General features: G+C 43.3%; 1 protein-coding gene across 2 annotated transcripts in view; it reads left to right on the top strand.

The window, feature by feature from the left end:
* ADAMTS12 (ADAM metallopeptidase with thrombospondin type 1 motif 12) overlaps positions 1-23,659 on the top strand; it is a 328,935-nt gene that overhangs the window by 145,546 nt on the left and 159,730 nt on the right. For both annotated transcript variants that reach the window (XM_043514501.1, XM_038403775.2), the window contains exons 4-6: positions 5,398-5,591; positions 16,035-16,118; positions 21,045-21,169. In XM_043514501.1, the coding sequence (XP_043370436.1) occupies positions 5,398-5,591; positions 16,035-16,118; positions 21,045-21,169 (403 nt within the window). The remainder of the gene's footprint in view (positions 1-5,397; positions 5,592-16,034; positions 16,119-21,044; positions 21,170-23,659) is intronic.

Raw genomic sequence — 23,659 nt, 5'->3', positions numbered from 1 at the left:
TGCTGGTGAATGGCTGGGTGTTGGTCACTTCTTTGTTACTGAAGAGCTAGTCTGTGGACATTTCCCACACCCACATGTTTCAGTAACAAACATGTAGAAACATTATATACAATGATGCACACATTTTAGCAGGGTAGTGATGCTCAACAGATTATAACTTTTCCAGTGATACCTCAAAAGGCATATTTATCATAATTCTATAACAGTGGTGGATCTGGAGGTCTGGGGTGTTTTGAGGTACAGTGTGTCACAGAAGGCATGTCTGGCTTTCGCTATTCTGGCTTTAATGTCTTCATGCATTCCATCTGTTTTGCTTATAATGCTGCCAAAATATGTGAGGTGTCGGACTTTTTTTTTTTTTACTGTCAATCCCAGGAAGTGTTGTTGGTGTTTCTTGTTCTCATCATTTTAAATGTCTCCGTTTTGATTTTCAGCTCCACTAACTGCATAGATCTGGAGATCATTTGTTTTAGCTTGCATATCTCTGTGGGTATAGGACAGCAGGTTGATGTCATCTGCAAAGTCGAGGTCTTGTAGCTTCTTTGTGGAAATCCATTATATACCCCTTGGTGGTTCTGTAGTCTTTCTCCTTACCCAATCCATTAGGAAGGTCATGGGTGACATAAGACATCCTGTTGTTGTTGTAACCATGTTGGTCCCAGGATATTAGAGAGATAAGGTAGGTGAGGTAATATATTTTATTAGAGAGACAAGCTTTTGAGCTTACACAGAACTCTTCTTCAGTCTAGGAAACTAAGGTCAAGTCTACACTACAGACCTAAATATGTAAAACTACGTTACTCAGGGGTGTGAAAAATCCACACCCCTGAGCAATTTAGTTATTCTGACCTAACCACCCGTGTAGACAGTGCTATGTCAATGGGAGAGTTTCTCCCATCAACATAGCTACCATCTCTTGGGGAGGTGGATTAACTACGCTAATGGGAGAAGCTCTCCTGTTCGCGTAAAAGCGCCTTCACTTAAGCGCTACAGCTGCATTGGTGCAGCATTTTGAGTGTAGACCTGCTCTAACTTAGCATGTCACAGCTAAATACAAGGTGGAACAGAATGTTAAACCTAAGTAGTTAACACATATTTCAAGGGACCATTCAAGGTGAAGTGGCCCGTTAATAGCCTCCAGTCACAGAGAGGAAAGGAAGGGGGGTGGGGGAGAAGCAGCTGGGGGTGTGGTGAGGGTGGGGTTGGTAGTGGTTTATAGATTATAGTAACAATCCATAAAGCCAGTGTGTCTATTCAGTCCATTATTATTAGTGATTTAAAAAGTTATAATTTTAAGTTCCCAGGATTGTCTTTTGAAAGTGTTGTGCAGGTTTCCTTTGAGGACTGAGAGGTCCGATATAGAGTGATCGCTTTGTGAAAAGTGTTCATCTACAGGTGACATGGTGTTTTTTGTCTTTTATCATTTCCCTGTGTGCTCATTCAAGAGCACAGTGATTATCTAGTTTCACCCAAATAGTTGCTATTGGGGTATTTAGTGCATTAGAGAAGGTACGCCACATGTTGTGATGGTCATGTGTATGACCCATGAATCTTGAAAATGTTTATGCGGAGGCGTTGATCATTGTAGCAGTGTAGATATGTCTGCAGGTTTTGCATCTGTTTTGGCAAGGTCTGATGCTGCTTTGAGTTGGTGTGTTCTGGTCTGCGGGGAGCTTGCTTCTGATGGGGAGCTTAGAGAGGTGCGAGGGTTGTTTGAAGACCAGACATCAGGAAAGATTTCTTTCAGGATGGGGAACCTATCCAGTATGGGTTGTAGTGTTTGATACCCTTAGTTGTCACCTACCACCGCAGATGGGAACCCATACTGGATATCATGGGCAATACTTCCCCACTCATAAGCACCGAGTGTATGTATAACAAAATAGAACTTTTATTAAGTGGAGTGGGAACTCAGAATTAATTTGGGAAAACACAGCAATAACGACTCAGAAGTATGCAGACAGTAGGTAAAACACCTGCCCCATTGTATCTTGGGCAGTAGGCCTTTGCCTCAGTTTTTCACCTTGGGTTGTGAAAGTCCAATGGATGAATGTCCCTTTAACATGCCATTCCCCTTTCCCTCCGCTGCATCCCACTCACAGTTGCTTGTCCGAGGTTAGGACAGAGTCCAAGGGCTGCATTCAGGTGTGTTTACCTCCAGCTTGGGGTAGGTAGTGATGCCTCTGCTATGCTGCTACTACCTCTGCCTCTTCTCAATGTTATCTCCATTGTCTATGCTTGCAGCTGCCTCTGATGCTGCTCACCGCTGTAGTTGCTGCATCCTTGGTCTGGTTGAGTCCTTCAGTGCTATGACCTCTTTGTCTCGCTATTAGTAATCACAGTTCTAGAATATGCTGGGGAGGGGGCACTTTTGATGCTGCTGCATCTCTTACCACTCTGACTTTAGCAGCAATGCCATGTTCTGAGGGTCCACCAACCCAGCTAGCCCAGGTCTAGTGATTTCAGCTCCAGTGATTTCACCGAGTAGTGGGGAACCTCAGTGCTGTTGCCTCCTCTGTGGTGTCTTTCATGGGAACTCTGTCCCCACATCAGGTCTGAGGCCTGGCCTACACTAAAAGATTAAATTGATCCAGCTCCATCACTCAGAGGTCTGAAAAATCTACACTCCTGAACAACCTAGTTAAGCCAACCTAACACCTGGTGTAGGTGTCACCTACAGCCCCCAACTAAAATCTCTCCAGCGCATCATCAGTGATCTACAACCTATCCTGAAGGAGGATCCCTCACTCTCTCACAGACCTTTGGAGACAGGCCAGTCCTCGCTTACAGACAGCCCCCCAACCTGAAGCAAATACCAGCAACTACACAACACACAACAAAGACACCAACCCAGGAACCAAACCCTGCTACAAACCGTGGTGCCAACTCTGTCCACATATCTATTCAAGGGACACCATCATAGGACCTAACCACATCAATCACACCATCAAGGACTCGTTCACCTGCACATCTACCAGTGTGATATGTGCCAGCAATGCCCCTCTGCCATGTACATTGGCCAAACCGGACAGTCTCTACACAAAAGAATAAATGGACACAAATCTGACATCAGGAATCATCACATTCAGGAGAACACTTCAGTCTCTCTGGTCACTCAATAACAGACATAAAAGTGGCAATTATTCTGCAGCTTCACATTGGAGTCTGTGGGTTGTTGGTTTTTTTTTTTTTTTTTTTTGAACTGGAATTAATTTGTGAACTGGATACCATCAGATTAGGCCTGAATAGAGACTGGGAGTGGTTAGGTAATTACAAAAACCTAAACATAATTTCCCCAATACTAATTTCTGCCTACTGTTACTCGCTCCTTCTTGTCAACTAGCTGTAATGGGCCACTCTCTTACCACTTCAAAAGTTATATTTCCTCCCTTGCTATCCTGCTGTTAACTGATTTATCTTGTTAGACTGACCTCACACTTGGTAAAGCAACCTCCATCCTTTCATGTGTTCATACCTGCTCCTGCATTTTTCACTCCATGCATCTGATGAATTGGGTTCTAACCCATGAAAGCTTATGCCCAAATAAATTTGTTAGTCTCTAAGGTGCCATAAGGACTCCTTGTTGTTTTTACTATTTGTGTTACTAGTCAGCTTTCATATTGATCTTGGAGCACGGTTCTGAGCAGAAAAGGACACAGACCAACACTCTGGTTTAGTGCAGAATTGTTCTTGCATGCCTTTGCTTTCTTTAAAGAAGCTTATGCATCTAGTTATACCATGAAACATAATATAAACCATTGTATGTTGCAAAGACGTACTGTATCCATACAATGAATAGTCAGAAGATCCGGATGTGTTATAGTCATGGGAACACATCTGGCTACATTCTGCCTGACCCTGTGCAGGCTTTCGGGAAAGAAGAGTGTGAAGAGTCCCATCTCTCCCCCCACACTATTCCTGTGCAGGACACAGATCGAATGTCTTGTGTCTTCGTAGTCTTGTAGCTTGTAGTCTCTGAACACAAGTGGTTTGAGGCACAGCCAGAGGCACTCACCCAAAGTAGGTGTGACCAGGTGAATTGGAGGTGTGGTCAGCATGTCCCAGTAATGTTTGGAGGCTGGTGTTGGGATAAACACGGTAGACTGTAAACTCTTTGGGGTAGGGGTCATCTTTTTTGTTCTGTGTACAGTGCCTAGCATAATGGGGTCCTAGGCCATGATTTGGGCTCTGTCTAGTACTACTACTAATATATGAATAATATGCATTTCTAGGAGCTTATGACCACCACAAAGGCATTCTAGTGTGCCCTGTGCCAGTCACTGCCACCTGGGTATCTCACAACTCCCCCACAGATCATTTCCCTGCTAAGGCACTCTGGCTTTCAAAGCTAGAAGTCAGTCAGGAGAAGCTGCCATGATTTAAATTGTTAGCAACACTAAAGAGAAAAGGGGGGGGGGGAACTTCCCTGCGCGAGCAAGAAGCAAAGATCAGAGCTATAGCTGCAGCACAGAGCTCCTCATCCATCAATCAGACAGATTACACTGACAGCTGATTGTATGGTGTCGTAGCCATGTTGTCCCAGGATATTAGCGAGACAAGTTAGGTGAGGTAATATCTTTTATTGGGCCAACTTCAGTTGGTGAGAGAGACAAGCTTTTGAGCTACACAAAGCTCTTCAGTGTAGCTCGAAAGCAAGAGCTCTGTATAGCTTGAAAGTCTGACTCTTTCAGCAACAGAAGTTCGTCCAATAAAAGATATTACCTCACTTAAATACTTGCCTTGTCTCTAATTGACCGCTGTGGTAGTTAGCGTCTATTATGCCCCACTGGAGTATAGGTGCTATCTGCTGGTGAAGCAGTTTCATTGCTCAGAACATAAGAACGGCCATACTGGGTCAGACCAAAGGTCCATCTAGCCCAGTATCCTGTCTTCTGACAGTGCCAAGTGCCCCAAAGGGAATGAACAGAACAGGTAATTGTCAAGTGATCCATCCCGTTCTATCTGGGGATCTTTCCCAGCCTGTTCATGCACAGGACAGATCACATGCCCCTGAAGGACTGGATCCAACTTGCCACTCTGATAGGAATTGAGCATATATGTTATAGGGAGAATATGCCCTTTATTTTATAGTAAGAACTGCTGTAATTAGAGATGGCCTTGAAACAAAATGACAGACCTCAAAATCTCTTGAATGTTGGGAAGGTTGATACGCAGATCCAAACTTTTGGCCTCTAGCTCTATGATGGGCACAATCAATACCTGGGATCCAAACACTCCTGACTTTTTAGTAAAGTTTGGATCCATTTTATTTTAATCCAATCTGTAGAGCTCTGACTTCTCTGTAAGTATTACGAGACACTTAAAAAGTAAAGTGACCTTGAAGCACAATGAAAATATCTCCATGTAAAATGAAATCAATGCCCTTTAACATTTCAGATACCTTCAGCTTTTTCAAACAAGAGCACCAGAGGGAGAGGTGGGAAGGAAATCACAGGGCAGCCAAAACGATTTCTCGGCGTTCTGTCAGCAAGGAACGATGGGTGGAGACGCTGGTTGTTGCAGACAATAAGATGATTGAATATCATGGAAGTGACAATGTGGAATCCTACATCCTCACTATAATAAATATGGTATGTGATGTATTTAATTATTTTTCAGTTAGATAAATTATATAAATATAAGCAAACTTGATTACATTGTTAATCACTATGAAAACAATCATAACGGTCTGTCATTTAAAGGTGTGGAATAATTTTTATATGTGTTTATCTAAAGTCCTTCTCTATTTCATGCACAATGGGCTTTTCCTCTACGGGTTTTAAGTCGGAGTGATTTCTGGCCACAGTGCTAAATCATGACATCCATATGATATAGCTCTGTATGTGCAGTACACAGGGCCTTTCATTCCACTGAAATTACTAGTTCTGAATCTCATGCACCTTCTCCAATCTACTGATTGTTGATGTTCCTAAGCAGCAGTATTAACATAATGTGACAGAGCAGTTAGATGCAGCAGAACACAAGAGCTGTGGACTATCAATGGTATGGATTCACTTCCCCATCTGTGTATGAGCGGGGAGGAAAATTTTCAGGGATTCCCCTGTTCAGTTAGACGTAATTCCCTTATCTAAAAAATAAAAATCTTAGTGTGTCCTGGTGCTTGCTCATCAATTTCTTAGGTATTTGGTCTGATTCTGATCTCATTTACACTGGTGAACCCCTGTTGAGAGAAATGGAGTTACTCCTGATTTACACTGCTGATATTGTGAAAATGGTGTAGTGTAGAGATTTTTGTGCAGTTTTACTAGCTTTTATTAAGACTCAGTCAAAACAATTTATCATGTGGGTTTTACACTCAGAGGAAATCGTTCAATCAGTTGTATTGTAGAAGCTTGTATTACTGGGGCTGATTTTCAGATATGTTCTCCTCCCCCATCACTTCTGGTTTTAAAGTGGACAATTTTTTTCAGACAAATTGTGCTTTTTCCAACATATAACGAAATCTAAATTAAAATTAAATCCCCAAATGAGCAAATTTCAAAATGTAATTTGACTTAAGTTATAATTTCTTGTGATATTTGTCACACTGTCTGAAGTAGCTCACAGTCATGAGTGCCAATCTTGGGGGAGACTGTCAAAAAGCAGGGCAAAAGCCCCAAACTGGTGGTATGTTCTATAATTAGATTTCACCAGCCCACTAATGACTGTGAACTCCTCCAACACTATAACAGGTATACCATGGAGTCACAGACAGGCCCCTCAGCACTCCAGTCCATCTTGCCACCCAGGCAAGCTGGACTATGTGATGGATGGGAACCAAAAATCAAAACAATGTTCAAGTTACTTCCATTCCCAAAGGACTAGTCACTTACCCCATGCCATTTGTACTCGGATCTCACGCCAAAGACAAAGCCTGTAGCCCATCCTGTAATAAACTAACTAAAGATTTATTAACTAAGAAAAGAAATGAGTTATTCACAAGGTTAAAACAGGAAACATACACACATGAGTTAGTCTTACATTTAAAAAGGTAAAATAAGCTTCTATAATAACCAGCTCTACATGTCCTTTAGGGCTGACCCATGCCAAGTCTCTTGCTTATGTTTATGAATCTTTACACCTCAGAGTCCAGACAGTATAAAGATTCCTGTTCCTCCTTGTCAGGGATTTTTCTCCCCTTCACCTCAGAATCCAAGCTGATGGGATGAGTTCATCTGCATGCTTCCCCTTCATGGAGGGACTAAGGAATTCAATCAACAAGGTTTCTGCCTTAGATGTCACACAATGCCTCATTTGCCTTCAAAGGGCCATCTTGTGCGCAGGATGTGCACTTTACCTTAATCAGTGTTTCTTTTTCTGTTTGGAGAGTTACACAATGACTGACAGGTTTACAGGGCAAACACTCAATGTAACTTTATGCTATGGGATACAGACAATATATGTAAAATTAATACATGCAGCATCCTACGAGCATTCCACAAAGTCTGGACACTAGACACATTCTTATATCACTAATATCTGTTTTAACTACACTAACACATAGGTGAGCCAAGCTGGTTTGTCAGTGTTCAGAGAGGCCTGGGTCCTTGGCATAAGCTGGCACTTGGTCTGCCAGTATTACAATATCATCTGTGGATCTTTAGGCATTGACCTCGTTTAGCCATTTGAGATTATCTTCTCCCTCCTTCTCCATTCACTCAGTGCATAAACAAAACCACAGCTATCAGACTCCCAGATACATCCCCCCTCGATGTATTAATCTGATCCCCTGATTGATGCAGTGTCTACTGCATTTAAGTTTTCCCTTGCGGGGGGGGGGAAGGTTTCTAGCCCTTATAATTGTCAAGGAAACCTTCTGGCAGTGCATGGGCATCTCCAGTGATTCTAGTTCCCAAACCAGATGGGGAGATGCGTTTTTTGCGTGGACTATCATAAGCTAAATGCTGTAACTCGCCTAGATAACTATCCAATGCCATGCACGGATGAACTATTAGAGAGACTGGGACGGACCCAGTTCATCTCTACCTTGGACTTAACAAAGGGGTACTGGCAGGTACCGCTAGATGAATCCGCCAAGGAAAGGTCAGCCTTCACCACACATGTTGGGCTGTATGAATTTAATGTACTCCCTTTCAGGCTGCGGAATGCACCCGCCACCTTCCAAAGACTTGTAGATGGTCTCCTAGCAGGATTAGGGAAATATGCAGTCGCCTACCTTGACAATGTGTCCATATTTTCGGATTCCTGGGCAGAACACGTGGAACATCTACAAAAAGTCTTCGAGCGCATAAGGGAGGCAGGACTAACTGTTAAGGCTAAGAAGTGTCAAATAGGCCTAAACAGAGTGACTTACTTTGGACACCAGGTGGGTCAAGGAACTATCAACCCCTTACAGGCCAAAGTGGATGCTATCCAAAAGTGGCCTGTCCCAAAGTCAAAGAAACAGGTTCAATCCTTCTTAGGCTTGGCTGGTTATTACAGGTGATTTGTACCACAATACAGCCAAATCGCTGCCCCACTGACAGACCTAACCAAAAAGAAACATCCAAATGCCATTCAGTGGACTGAAGAGTGTTGGAAAGCCTTTAACCAGCTTAAAGTGACACTCATGTCTGACCCTGTAGTAAGGGCCCCAGACTTTGACAAACCATTCCTAGTAACCACCGATGCGTCCGAGCGTGGTGTGGGAGCAGTTTTAATGCAGGAAGGACCGGATCAAGAATTCCACCCTGTAATGTTTCTCAGCAAGAAGCTGTCTGAAAGGGAAAGCAACTGGTCAGTCAGTGAAAAAGAATGTTACACCATTGTCTACGCTCTGGAAAAGCTACGTCCATATGTTTGGGGATGGCGTCCTTTTCTTTTTGCGAATGCAGACTAACACGGCTGCTACTCTGAAACCTTCTGGACATGAATCTCTTATGTCAGCAGAGAGGCAGCCAGTTCCAGCCAGGCTACTCCTGAAGCTACAATGTAGTAGAATTTAAAACCTATACAATAAAACACAAAGTAAAGCACAGGATCTTATAACATATGCTTGCTGGTCCAAGTGACTGTATAGCTTGCTACTTTCTCACAGCTCAATCCAGCAGTTCTGTGGCTAAAGAGGTACATGTGAACTTTAATAAGTATGTTAATATGGTTATAAATACCTTAACTTTTTTGCATTTCCTGACTTTCATTTTAGATTTACAAGCATAGGGACAGATACCCTTACTCATACTATTGTTACAGTTAGTTCCATTCATTTCAGTGGGACAACTTGAGGAGTAAGGTGCTACTCATTATGAATGAGGGTAATAGAATCTTTAGAATAGAATAGTTTCATTTATAGGTATGTTTTTACTGATAATATTAATGGGAATGCTAGATGTGTATGAAGTTATGAGACTTCAGTTTCATTGCATCCTTTCCCTTTCTACTGAACTATATTTAAGTGGTAGCCATAAGAGTAAATAGCATATTATACAGCATTTGAGGAAGGAAAACTGGGGTTGTTCATCACTGGTGTTTCACAGGGTCCAAAGAAATTAACCATATTATGTGCCAGTTACAGGACCCCTTTCTCTCTGAGCGCATCCCCCTCAGGTGTTAGGCCTTGCCCCTTTATCTTTCTGAAGGTGGAATCCCACAATTCACTCAGTCCACAGGCTATTGCATCCTGGCTACCAGAATGTCCCAGGCCCAACTGGGTTTGGCACCTGCAAGTCTCCCTCTGGGGAACTGTGACCAGGCAGCTTTCTTAAAACAAAGTGTTTTTTAAACTTTAACAGTAGGAACCCAGCAAAGCATCATAAAAAGGCCTCATATTGTTTTAAACTTTCTTAAGTACATACCTAGCTTACCTAGAGGCTTGCCAGCCCTTGGCAGAGGTCCCTCTACTCCAGACCTCTGACTCTAGGAGGTCACTAGAACCACTTCTCATCAGCAACTCCCAGCAACCCCTCCCTTGAGACTGTCCCTTTTTATCCCATCAGAAGTCATTTGTCTTGCTTTCCTGGCGTTTTGGTTCTCCATTGTTTACAGCCTTGAGTGACCAGATGTCCTGATTTTATAGGGACAGTCCTGACATTCGGGGCTTTGTCCTGATTTTTCACACTTTTTCTATTTGGCCACCCTATTACAACCTGGTACCCTTCCTGCCTTGACAGACTGGTCCGTTGAGCTCAGTAGGGGACAAAAAGAGGGGTATCAAAGTGAATGTCTAGTATTGTCTCCCACGTGTAACTAAATGGTAGCTATCTGAAGATGTTGTCGTCTTTCCTGCACAGTGCAACTAACGCCGGCTTGAATTAACCCCTTGTAGACAGTATCCCCTTACAACAGTCAGACCAACAGAATATTTATTGTTTCTGAATTAATATAGAACAGCTCCAAAGCCATCACATCATTCCTGCACAGTGGGGCAGACAATATATAGAAACTGGTGTAGCCCAAAATTAGGGATGAGACATGACAAAAGACCTATGCTTCTATTCCTTGTAAGCAGGGTACAAGTTCTCTCTTAGGGCTTGTCTACATTTAAAATGCTACAGCGGCACAGCTGCTCCACTGTAGCATTCGGTGTAGATACTACCTACACCTGTGGGAAGGGTTCTCCCATTGGCAAAGGTAATCCATCTCCACAAGAAGTAGTAGATAAGTCACCAGAAGAATTTTTCTGTCAGCCTAGCATCGTCTAGATGAGGATTCAGGTTGGCTTCATAATGCAGCTCTGGGGTTTGGGTTTTTCACACCCCGAACGATGTAATTAAACTGACCTAATTTTCTATCATAGACCTGGCCTATGTCTGAAACCTCTATTTTAATTTTGGTTCTTAATGAAGATGCTTCCCAGTGTTCGATTCTATCATCAGATGTTCATGTCCTACTTTCATCAGTGTCAATGGGAACCTTAGTAATTGTTAGAAAAAGGAGTATGGGAGGAAGATAAAGCTAGACTGGGCCTCTAAAGTCAGGTTAGATCCAGATTTCAGAGTTATTTAGATCCAACATTTTGGTTTGGTCCATTATAGCAGCAGTAGCCAGTTGCAAAATCTGGATCTAGGGTTTGATTCTGGATTCTCTCAAAGCTGGGGTGATGGAGCTGAGGTTTTGATTTCTAATTACAATAATACTTTGAATAAATCATCATCAAATCTTGCCTTTGTCCCCTTCAAAATTGGAAGGACAGAACAGGTTTTGTTGGTGGGGGAGTGGCACTATACTTGAAAGAAAGCGTAGAATCAAATGAAATAAAAATATTAAATGAACCAAACTGTACCATAGAATCTCTATGGATAGTAATTCCACGCTCTAATGATAAGAATATTGCAGTAGAGATATATTGCTGACCACCTGACCAGGATGATGATAGTGACTGTGAAATGCTCAGGGAGATTAGAGAGGTTATTAAAATAAACTCAGTAATAATGGGGGATTTCAACTATCCCCATATTGACTGGGTACATGTCACCACAGGATGGGATGCAGAGATAAAGTTTCTTAACACCTTAAATGACTGCTTCTTGGAGTAGCTAGTCCTGGAACTCACAAGAAGAGAGGCAATTCTTGATTTAGTCCTAAGTGGAGCACAGGATCTGGTCCAAGAGGTGAATCTAGCTGGACTACTTGGTAATAGTGACCATAATATAATTAAATTTAACATCCATGTGGCGGGGAAAACGCCATAGCAGCCCAACACTGTAACATTTAATTTCAGAAAGGAGAACTACACAACAATGAGGAGGTTAGTTAAACAGAAATTAAAAGGTACAGCGCCAAAAGTGAAATCCCTGCAAGCTGCATGGAAACTTTTTAAAGACACCATAATAGAGGCTCATCTTAAATGTATACCCCAAATTAAAAAAACATAGGCGCAAGTTTCTAAGCTGCATGGGGGTGTTCTCCCTGGCTTTGCCCAGGCCCCATCCCCTCCCTGCTTCTTCCTGTCTCTTCCCGTCCCACCCCTTTCCTGCTCAGTTCCGCCCCCTCCCCTGAACACACTCTGCCCTCGCTCCCCCTCCCCCCCACACCTCCTGTCCTGATGCTGCAAAACAACTGATCCACGACAGGTGCTGGGAGGGAGGGGGAGATGCTGATCAGTGGGGCCCGCTGGTGGGCAGGAGGCACTGGGGGGAGGGAGAGGTTCAGGTAGTGGGGCTGCCAGTGGGTGCTCAGCACCCACAATTTTTTTTGCTGTGAGTGATCCAGCCCTGGAGCACCCATGAAGTCGGTTCTTAGGACACAGTAAGAGAACCAAAAAAGTGCCACTGTGGCTAAACAACAAATTAAGAGAGGCAAAAAAGGCATCCTTTAAAAAGTGGAAGTTAAATCCTCATGAGGAAAATAGAAAGGACCATAAACTCTGACAAATGAAGTGTAAAAAATATAATTAGGAAGGCCTAAAAAGGGCAATTGCGGAGAAACTAAATGAATTCTTTGCATCGGTCTTCATGGCTAAGGATGTGAGGGAGATTCCCAAACCTGAGCCATTCTTCTTAGGTGACCAATCTGAGGAACTGTCCCAGATTGAGGTGTCATTAGAAGAGGTTTTGGAACAAGTTGATAGATTAAACAGTAATAAGTCACCAGGACCAAATGGTATTCACCCAAGAGTTCTGAAGGAACTTAAATGTGAAATTGCAGAACTACTAGCTGTAGTCTGTAACTTATCATTTAAATCAGGTTCTGTACCAAATGACTGGAGTATAGCTAATGTGACGCCAATTTTTAAAAAGGGCTTCAGAGGTGATCCTGGCAATTACAGGCCGATAAGCCTGACTTGGGTACCAGGCAAACCGGTTGAATAGTATAGTAAAGAACAAAATTGTCAGACACATAGATGACTTTTTCCCCAACAAATTATGTCCAACAAGGCTTTTGTAAAGGGAAATCATGCCTCACCAATCTACTAGACTCCTTTGAGGGGGTCAATAAGCATGTGGACAAGAGGGATCCGGTGAATATAGTGTACTTAGATTTTTCAGAAAGCCTTTGACAAAGTCCCTTATCAAAGGCTCTTAAGCAAAATAAACTGTCATGGGATAAGAGCTCTCATGGATTGGTAACTGGTTAAAAGATAGGAAACAAAGGGTAGGAATAAAATAAATAAATTCAGTTTTCAGAATGGAGAGAGGTAAATACTGTTGTCCCCCAGGGGTCTGTACTGGGCCCAGCCCTATTCAATATATTCATAAATGATCTGGGAAAGTGGGTAAACAGTAAGGTGGCAACATTTGCAGATGATACAAAATTGCTCAAGATAGTTAAGTCCCAGGCAGACTGCAAAGAGCAACAAAAGGATCTCTCAAAACTGGGTGACTGGGCAACAAAATGGCAGATGAAATTCAGTGTTGATAAATGCAAAGTGATGCACATTGGAAAACATAATCCCAACTATACATATAAAATGATGGTGTCTAATTTGGCTGTTACCATTCAAGAAAGAGATCTTGGAGTCATTATGCATAGTTCTCTGAAAACATCCACTCAATGTGCAGTGGCAGTCAAAAAAACAAACAATGTTGGGAATCATTAAGAAAGGGATTGATAATAAGACAGAAAATATCATATTGTGTCTATATATAGCTATGATACTCCCACATCTTGAATACTGCATGCAGAAGTGGTCATCCCATCTTGAAAAAGATATATTGGAATTGGAAAACTTTCTGAAAAGGGCAACAAAAATTATTAGGAGTATGGTACGGCTGCCATATGAGGAGAGATTAATAAGACTGGGACTTTTCAGCTTGGAAAAGAGACGACTTGGGGGGGATATGATAGAGGTCTATAAAATCATGACTAGTGTGGAGAAAGTAAATAAGGAAGTGTTGTTTACTCCTTCTCATAACATAACTAGGGATCACCAAATGAAATAATAGGCAGCAGGTTTAAAACAAACTGCATAGTCAACCTTTGGAACTCCTTGCCAGAGGATGCTGTGAAGGCCAAGATAACAGGATTAAAAAAAGAACTAGATAAGTTCATGGAAGATAGGTCCATCAATGGCTATTAGCCACGATGGACGGGGATGTGTCCTTTGCCTCTGTTTGTCAGAAGCTAGGAATGGGTAACAGGGGACGGATCACTTGATGATTACCTGTTCTGTTCATTCCCTCTGGGACATTTGGCATTGGCCACGTCGGAAGACAGGATACTGGGCTAGATGGTCTTTAGTCTGACGCAGTATGGCCGTTCTTATGTCAAATCCTTTGTTTCATTCATATTTATGTACTGAACTGTATTAATATCCCAAGGAAAAAATCTGAAATGCACTTAAACCCATAAGTACATCATAATTCAATAGTCCTTCGTGTGACTGAGACTTTTTTTTTAGACTAACCAGCCCCCACTAGGAACAACCTTTTTTGACAGCTGCTAAGGAGTGCAATTATCTTTCAGCTGAGAGATTTCTTAAGAATTAAGAGCCAGTACAATATATTTTTTTCCATCTTATGGTATTCAGCTAATGCAATTCAGATGTCTCCTAGGTTTTTGATTATATAATTTGCACTAATGGGACATCTGCAGTGGATTCACACAGGTCTTGAAATTCTGTTTCATTGTAGCCATCAATACTGTATTGTTATGGAGTAACTGTTTACAGAGCCCAAAGTAACTGATCAATTTTTGTACTCACAATGAAGCTCTTTTCAAACAACAGATGCAACCCTTCCTGGCTGAGGAGGAAAATGACTTCCTCTGGCAGATTATTGACTAAGGACAAAAAGTACGCACTGCAGTGTGTACACTTCCTAGATTGATGGAAGGGTTTTACAATCTATGTAGATAATCCATCTCCCCAACTAGCAGTAGCTAGGTTGACAGAGGAATTCCTCCACTGATTTAGCCACATCTATGCTGGGGCTTAGGTCAATCTAACTATGGTGCTCAGGACCCCTGAGTGACATAGCAAGGTCAACCTAAATTTTAGGTTTAGACCAGGCTTAAGTGTCAGCTCTGTTCCTACTGCCCCCTCCCCCCATCTTTTCCTTTTACTAGTAATGCTCTTGAGAAGCAGCCTATCTAATCATACACTTACTGACACCACCATTTGGGGCATGAGGACTTGGAGTTCAATGCTGGACCCTTTCCTATTTTTTAGTCTAACTGCTCCATCTGTCATTTTATCTTTAGTCTCAGGTCTGCTCTACACTAATGAGGTAAGGCAATCTAAGTTACGCTAGTTAAGTTACAGAGTAGCAGCCGTGTTAGTCTGTATCTGCAAAAAGAAAAGGAGTACTTGTGGCACCTTAGAGACTAACAAATTTATTTTGTTAGTCTGTAAGGTGCCACAAGTACTCCTTTTCTTTTTTAGTTAAGTTACGTAACTTAAGTCAAAGCAGCTTAGATCGACTTACAGCAGTGTCTAATCTGCTTTCCTGTCATCATAGCTTTCGTCTTTTGGGAAGGTGGAGTACTGAAGTCGATGGGAGAGCACTCTGCCATCAACTTATCCTGTCTTCACTAGACCCACTAAATCAATGCCACTGCATCAATCGCAGCAGTGCCGATTTAGCCAGTAGTGAAGATAAACCGTTAGCTTCCATTTTACGCTGATGATACTACTGTATATATTTTTCACCTCGCTTCTATTTGCCTAGTATTGACTTCCTCTTTTTCCTTTGGCCAGCCGAATCCTAACGGAGTTTCTATAGAACCCAACAATTAATGCCTCATTTGCTGTTGCCCTGAACCTTTGGTAGCCATTCCCACCAATACAAAGTGGATGTAAAATACTACTATTGTGCACTGGCAGTGTTTTACACCTGTCTTGCACTGATGTAAATGACTATACCATAGTGGATTGGACCCTAAATGAGAGAAATGAGCTTAAAATATTTTTTAATGGATTGTAAATTTTGCTGCATAACATCTTAACTTCTGTTAATTGCTGAATTTTTATTCAGCCCTCTGCAGTAGTTCATCACGGTTATTGGATTTAAGAATGCAAAGTGAACCTTCTATCAATAACGTGGGGGGGGGGGAACAGAGAGGGCACTTTGCTTGAAATAACCTGTATATTTCCTCCCTAAAGTTCTGTCTTGCTGTAGAGGAATCAATTAATTTCTTACCTCCTGGCTCTGACACAGGTCACAGGATTGTTCCACGATCCAAGCATTGGCAATGCAATCCACATCGTGCTCGTCCGCCTTATTCTTCTTGAAGAGGAAGAGGTGAGATTTTGTTTCCCCCAAGATTACAATGAAGAAAGTTAGGCATGCAGTGCACTGAAGAGAGATTTTGGTAGGGTATTTAGATTACCATTAAAGAGAGTAATGAGTGCATCCACTGTGTGTGTGTGTGGGGGGGGGGGGGAAGGGTTGCTTGTTTAAAATGTTTTGTTCATTTCACTCCTCTGTTAATCTATTAACTCTGGCACAGCTGTTTTAAAGCTAACTGCTGTTCTAAATGGCACATTGGTTAGGTCATAACTGCAGGTGTCTGTGCATAAACTTCCAAAAGGAAATTTAGTTAAAATGTTCAAACATTAGGATAATTGTGTGTGAGGGGAAAACTCTTCAGCACCAGAAGAGGACTTTCAAAGATTGAGAGAGCTTGCTGCGGAGCAGAGATTCAAATGTACGGGATGCTCAAATGAACCATCCCCCATCTAATCGCATAGCATATTCATAAAGCAAGTGCACCTGCCTGTGGAGGTCTCTGAAGAAGCCGATCTACTATTGTATGCCTGCAAGACAGGTTATTTTCCCCATAAGCTCCTTTTCAAAACTCAGAGAAACAGTGGCTGATAAAATGTTCATTGTTGTGAACTAACCACACGGAGGTGATTGCATGTTCCATGTCTCATAAATGCCATAACCACGCCCTAAATGAATGCTGACTATTGTAACTTTAATGGTTATTTTCATAGCACTATCATTGTGCAAGGCTTTCTATGGATATAGCCTTAAAATAAGGTCTCTGTCCAAAGGGACTTATGATCAAAGGTCCTAATCCTAAACCAGGTGGAGGCCTGGGCTGTTGAAGTCAATTGGTTTCCATGTGAGAGCTAGTGCCTGCACAGGTGAAATAATTTTCAAAATAGGAGCTTAATTTATCCAGCTAACCCGATGGATAAGGTTATCAAGAGTAAAATTTTCAAAAGCATCTAAAGCCCATTTTCAAAACTGACTTAAACACTTGGGAGTTTAAGTACTCATTGACTTTCAATGAGACTTAGGCCCCTAAATGCCTAATGCACCTTTGAAAAAGGACCATAGGTGCTTATGGTACTTCAGTGCTTTGGAAAACTTTACCCTAAATAATAACATACTAGGAGAGAGGCAGAGTAAGGGTATGTCTACACTATGAAATTAGGTCGATTTTAGAGAAGTCGATTTTTAGAATTCTATGATATACATCGATTATATCGATATATTATATCGATTGCATATGTCCACACTAAGCGCGTTAAGTTGGCGGAGTGCTTCCTCACTACCATGGCTAGCATCGACTTACAGAGCGGTGCACTGTGGGTAGCTATCCCACAGTTCCCACAGTCTCTGCTGTCCATTGGATTTCTGGGTTAAGCTCCCAATGCCTGATGGGGCAAAAGCATTGTCGTGGATGGTTTTGGGTACAAGTTGTCAGTTGCCTCTCCCTCCATGAAAGCAATGGAAGACAATCGTTTCGCGCCTTTTTTCATGGGTTCCCCATGCAAACGCCATACCACTGCAAGCATGGAGCCCACTCAGCTCACCGTCTCACCGCTGCCGTTGTGGGCAAGTCTACTGTGGGGACTGCTTTGATCCAAGTAGCCAATGCAATCATTGACATTCTGCTATCAAGGATAGTGACTCTAGGAAATGTGCAGGCTTTTTTAGATTTTTAGGTGCATCATATTCCTGTCCCTTATCGCTGGTGAAGAAGTCTTGTAGCCGTACATTCCAGTCCGGTCGGTGCTGTAACACCCCATAGCACTTCTGTGGTTGACACATGTAACCGCTCCAGGGATCTTGCTCTTTTGCCTTGGCCGAGGTACCTTGCCCTACCAGGACCTCCAAGCATTCGACACAGAAGCACCTGCAGCAGGTGGCACTGCTACACAGCAGAAGCTCCTGGGTGCCTTCACAGCAGATGGTGCAGTAGGACTGCTAGCCATCCTCGTCCCTGGTGTACGGCTCCACCGCTTGCACTGCAACTCTGCTCTCCTGCAACTCTGCAGCACACAGTGCAGTAGGACTGGTAGCCATCCTCATCGGACACGTAGGTTGGCTGGGGGTTCTGGGAATATCTTCCCTGCCCAGCTCCTAGCAAACTCCAGGGCATGGTGCACGGCTCCACCGCTTCCACTGCAACTGTACTCTCCTGCGAGCTGGAGGCTTCTGCCTCAGGCTGCTCTCCCAGCTGGCAGCACCGCATGGTCGTGCCTACCTCTTGCTCCCATGGCTCATAAAGCCTGGACTGTAGTAAGGAGCAGTTAAACTATAGGCTGAGCAAGTGCAGAATGGTGGTAGAATGTGCCTTTGAACATTTAAAAGCTCGCTGGCGCTGTTGATCAGACCTCCACGCAACCAACATTCCCATTGTTATTGCTGTGTGCTCCATAATATCTGTGAGAGTAAGGGTGAGAGATTTATGGCAGGGTAGGAAGTTGAGGCAAATTGCCTGGCATCCGATTTTTGAGCAGCCAGACACTAGGGCGATTAGAAGAGCACAGCAAGGCGTGCTGCACATCCGAGAGGCTTTGAAAAGCAGTTTCGTGACTGGTCAGGCTATGGTGTGATGGTTGTGTGTGTTTCTCCTTGATGCAAACCCACCCCCTTTGTTGATTTTAATTCCCTGTAAGCCAACCATCCTCCCCCCTTTGAAATAAAATAACTATTGTTTTGGAGCCATGCATTCTTTTTTCTTAATTAAAAAAAAAAAAAGAGAGAACCCGGGTGGGGTGGGGGAGGAGGAAAGGACAAGGCCACATTGCTTATTGTAGCCACACTAAAAATCAAACTGTTTGAATGACAGCCTTCTGTTGCTTGGGCCATCCTTTGGAGCTGGGTGCCCGGAGCCTCCGCCCCCGCATTCTTGGGCATCTGGGTGAGGAGGCTATGGAACATAGGGAGGAGGGTTGGCGGTTATACAGTGGATGCAGCGGGGGTCTGTGCTCTTGCTGGCTTTCCTGCAGCTCCAACAGATGCTTCATCATGTCCATTTGCTCCCTGTGGCGGGGTGGTCACCAGCTTCAGCCTTAAAGGGCTTAAAACAGCCCAGGAGAGGGCTGTGGCTGGGAGCAAGCAGTTCCCAGGCTGATTGGGGGAAGCAGGCTCAGCTGTGGCCACATCCCAATCAGTGCTCAGCTGGCCCTTATAAGAGGACAGTAGCAGTCTGTCTCCTTTAGCTGTGGAGGGAGACGGGCCTGGCTGCTGGGGAGCTTGAGAAGGTACCTGGAGCGAAGCAGGGCTGGGGAAGATCAGAGGAGCTGGGAGGCTCCAGACTGGAAAAGCCCCAGGCTGGAGGCCTGGCAGAAGGCCTATAAAGGGGTACTGGGGTTGCAGGGGGCAGCCCACAGGTTGGCAGAGGCAGCAGATCCAAACCCTCCTTGCCTGTGATGATTGGCTTATACACTGCAGTCTGCCCCAGTGTGCAGGGGCTCAATGGTGACTGGCAGTAGCCAAAAACTGAGGTGGGGATAGTGGGTGTGGGTTCCCTGGGGAGGGGAGACCCAGAAACTGTGGGTGTGCTTCCAGGGGGCAGCACCCTGGGTAAAAGGGGCACCAGGGTCTGGAAGGGACATGGGGGGCCAGCGGCAAGCGGGACACTGGCCTGTAGAGGGCTCTCCAGAGACTGGAAGAGCTAATTCCCTGAGACGCAAGCAGCAGGTGCCACAGGGGTGAGTCGGGCACTGTTACACTCCCCCATTAGCCTCGGCAACGCGTCCTGCCTCCGCTCTTCGCGCTCACTTAATTCTTTCCTGGCCTCTGCCACTGAATGCCTCCATGCATTAAGCTGTGCCCTATCAGTGCAGGAGAACTGCATGAGCTCAGAAAACATGTCATCGCGAGTGCATTTTTTTTTCGCCTTCTAATCTGTGATAACCTCAGGGATGGAAATGATAGGGGGAGCATAGAAACATTCTATGCGCTACGATTCTGGGGGGACTGCATGGTCACCTTTGCTGCTGAGTGCTGCTGAGTTCGCCACGCTGACCAAACAGGAAATGAAATTCAAAAGTTCCCGGGGCTTTTCCTATATACCTGGCTAGTGCATCGGAGTTCAAAGTGGTGTCCAGAGCAGTCACAATGGAGCACTCTGGCATAGCTTCCGGAGGGCAATACTGTCGATTTGCGACTGTACTACCCCAAATTGACCCAGCAAGGTCGATTTTAGCACTGCTCCCCTCGTCGGGGAGGAGTACAGAAGTCGATTTTAAGAGCCCTTAATCGACAGAATGGCTGTGTGGATGCAGTCATTTTTAAATCGACCTAATGTGGCTAAATTTGACTTAATCCCGTAGTGTAGACCAGGGATCTGTGGCAAAACCAAGGAAGAAGAAATATGTTTTTGCTTGAGCTTATTTTGCACTGCAAAATGTTTTCTCTTCTTCGACTTGTGTTTGTTCTCTCTGATCATAAGACGACTGTTGTACATCTTTTTCAGCTTTTAAAAAAATGAAGTGAAGGAAATGTATCCATGAAAGCATAAAATGTTACCTCCTCATGAGATTGTTCATGTTGCATTAAAGGTGATAAACATGATGGAAGGTAGCCTTCTCCAAATTACTTGCAAATTAATCTTAATCTTTGTGTCAGGAAGAATACTAGCTTCCAAGAGTAAAATAAAATATTGTTGTTTGAAAAATGCAGTTGTTAATTTCATTTTATAAAGGTTTCTTCCCAAAAATGCTAATTTCCTCCTTTGAAATCCTTTTTCTCTAGTTACACTAGCTGCAAAAATGACAAAAAAAAAGTTAAGTTAAAAAAAGTTTTAACTTAATACTTGGGATATTAGGCAAATAACTGTCATTGCTCCTAATGATGTTTCTAGCTTTGGGCAAAAGCATAACTAGTCAATGACTTTAGTGAGCCTGATAATTAATGTTGCTGCTGTGCTCTAGCAATATAATGCAGTCTTTGTAATAATATTTTCTTCTTTTTTTCCTTTAGCAAGGCTTGAAAATAGTTCATCATGCAGATAAGACATTAGCCAGCTTCTGCAAATGGCAGAAAAGCATCAATCCCAAAAATGATGTCAACCCAATACATCATGATGTAGCTGTACTTCTAACTAGGTATGGTCACAACCCTGGAGAGGAGCTTCCAAATATTATTTTATTAATATTTCTTTCACTGAGAACACGTTTATAGGCTTATAGTCTCCTTTTGGTCGTCGTCCCGTCCCATTCTCCCTCCCCCCCCGCAGCACATAGACACTTCTCCATATACTGTTCCTGATGAATACATGTAATTTCTGAAGGACAGTTTTAGTACAAAAATAACTTTGTTTGATGAGCATATTAGATTCTAGTACAGGTGGAGTTTATGAGCTGTTACATAAAAGTACACTGTTAAGGCTGGAAGATGTCAAAACTGACCCAGGTTTCAGAGTAGCAGCCGTGTCAGTCTGTATTCACAAAAAGAAAAGGACTACTTGTGGCACCTTAGAGACTAACAAATTTATTAGAGCATAAGCTTTCGTGAGCTTCAGCTCAATGCATCCGATGAAGTGAGCTGTAGCTCACGAAAGCTTATGCTCTAATAAATTTGTTAGTCTCTAAGGTGCCACAAGTACTCCTTTTCTTTTTGTGAAAACTGACCCACTGTACCTTGTAGAGGGTTGCTTACATCTGTTTGCAAAGCTTATATAATGTTTTATTCGTATCTGTAGGTGTTTTATTAGACATGGGTCATAGCCAGGAAATTCAGATCTGTAATCAGATCCAAATGTAAACGTCCTCAAACATCAGTGCTTGGGAAGGCTGAGATTAAGATTCACTTTGGGCCCATCTCTTGTTTATGGCTTCAATTAATTATTTTCTCAAGGAAAAAGTAGTAGGGCCAAAAGCCCAGCCTGTAGATCAGCAGCCCCCTAATTACAAAACCCTACAATAACAAATAACTACACTTCACAATAGCAGAATACCTTGTTGTTTGAGTAATACAGTTCACTTTCAGACTTCTAGCTAAATGGTTGTAAACATGCAAAAATGTCTTTATCTTTTCATTCATATTTCATAGTGGTGGGTCTCAGCCATTATGTATAGAAAGAGGGGTAAGCAGACATTTCCAATGGGCCACTATAGTTGTGCAAATAATTCACAGGATAGTTATTGGGTCTGACAGATTTCGTCTCTTTCTCTGCATTGCCGAATATCCATCAGAAGATCATGATTGCCTCAAATATATTTGTCATTCAAAAGTATTCAACAATTTTGTTTTCACAGTTCATAAAGATAAAATATTTCTCAATTGGTTACCTGTGCGTATTCACTATTTGAAAAAAGTTGCAATTGGTCAGAGAAGGCCTGTGGTATTGTTTCAGTTGGATAAGCACACAAACGCTTATGGCACAAATTCTCAAATGTGATTTAAAAATTCAGTTGATACAAATATTTATGCATGTGGCTTTGAAATTTGCTTTCCATTAATATTTTTAGTAAATTTTGATATATTATCATTATGATTTATTTGCATTACAGTAGCACCTATAGCCCAAGATCTGGGCCCCATTGTGCTAGACCAGGAGTGGGCAAACTTTTTGCCCGAGGGCCACATCGGGGTTGCAAAACTGTATGGAGGGCTGGGTAGGGAAGGCTGTGCGTCCCCAAACAGCCTGGACCCTGACCCCTATCCACACCCCATGCCTATCCAATGCCCCCATTCCCCATCCCCTGACTGCCTCTCTGCCCCCCCCCCCGCCCAACCTCCTCCACATCCAATTGCTCCCTGTCCCCTGACTGCCCCCTGGGACCTCCTGCTCCTTATCCAACCTCCCCACCCCCTTACCATGCCGCTCAGAGCAGCAAGACTGGAAGCCACGCTGCCCATGCGGTGGCATGACTATGGGGGAGGGTGACCGCAGGGGAGGGGCCGGGGGCTAGCCTCCCGGGCAGGACGGTCCCACGGGCCAGATGTGGCCTGTAGTTTGCCCACCTCTGTGCTAGACACTGCACAAGCAGTGAAAAACAGTCCCCGCCCTAAGATCTCACAGTTTAAAGAAACAAGGGAGACAAAGGGTAGGAGGGGAAAAAAGTATTCCCCTACTCACCCTTCACAGATGGGGAAACAGAGGCACTGAGAGAGTAAAGGACTTGTCCAAGATTACACAGGAAGTCTGTGGCAGAGCAAGGAACTGACCCTAGCTTTCTTGAGTCCCATTCTAGTGCCTTATAAACAAGACTGTCCATCCTCTCAAAGCACCTGGGCTTGATCCTGCAAACTCAGTGGGACTGCTCTCCTGTCTAAAGGTAAATGTGTGCAGGTGTTTTTGCAGGATTGAAGCCTTAGTTTCCTAGTCGTACGAAAGAAAGTATCCTTGTCTATTGAAAAATAACTTTTTTTTTTTAGTCAGCCTTCCTCCAATACGTCCAAAAATGAACTCAAAACCAAATGTGTTTGATGCTGCACGTTTGCTGTTTGTTACAAAGTTATAGTACGCTCTTGTCTGTGATTTTTATAACAATGATGCAAGTTATGGTAGTTGCAGTTTCTTGACTACTACCATAATTATCAGCAATCTGTGATGCCGTTTGCAGGTTTTCATTGTGTATGTGTGTTACTAA

Source organism: Dermochelys coriacea, chromosome 5 (genome assembly GCF_009764565.3).
Source record: "Dermochelys coriacea isolate rDerCor1 chromosome 5, rDerCor1.pri.v4, whole genome shotgun sequence".
NCBI lineage: Eukaryota > Metazoa > Chordata > Testudines > Dermochelyidae > Dermochelys > Dermochelys coriacea.
Note: the sequence above shows the minus strand (reverse complement) of the source record. Positions and strands in the feature narration are given on the sequence as shown.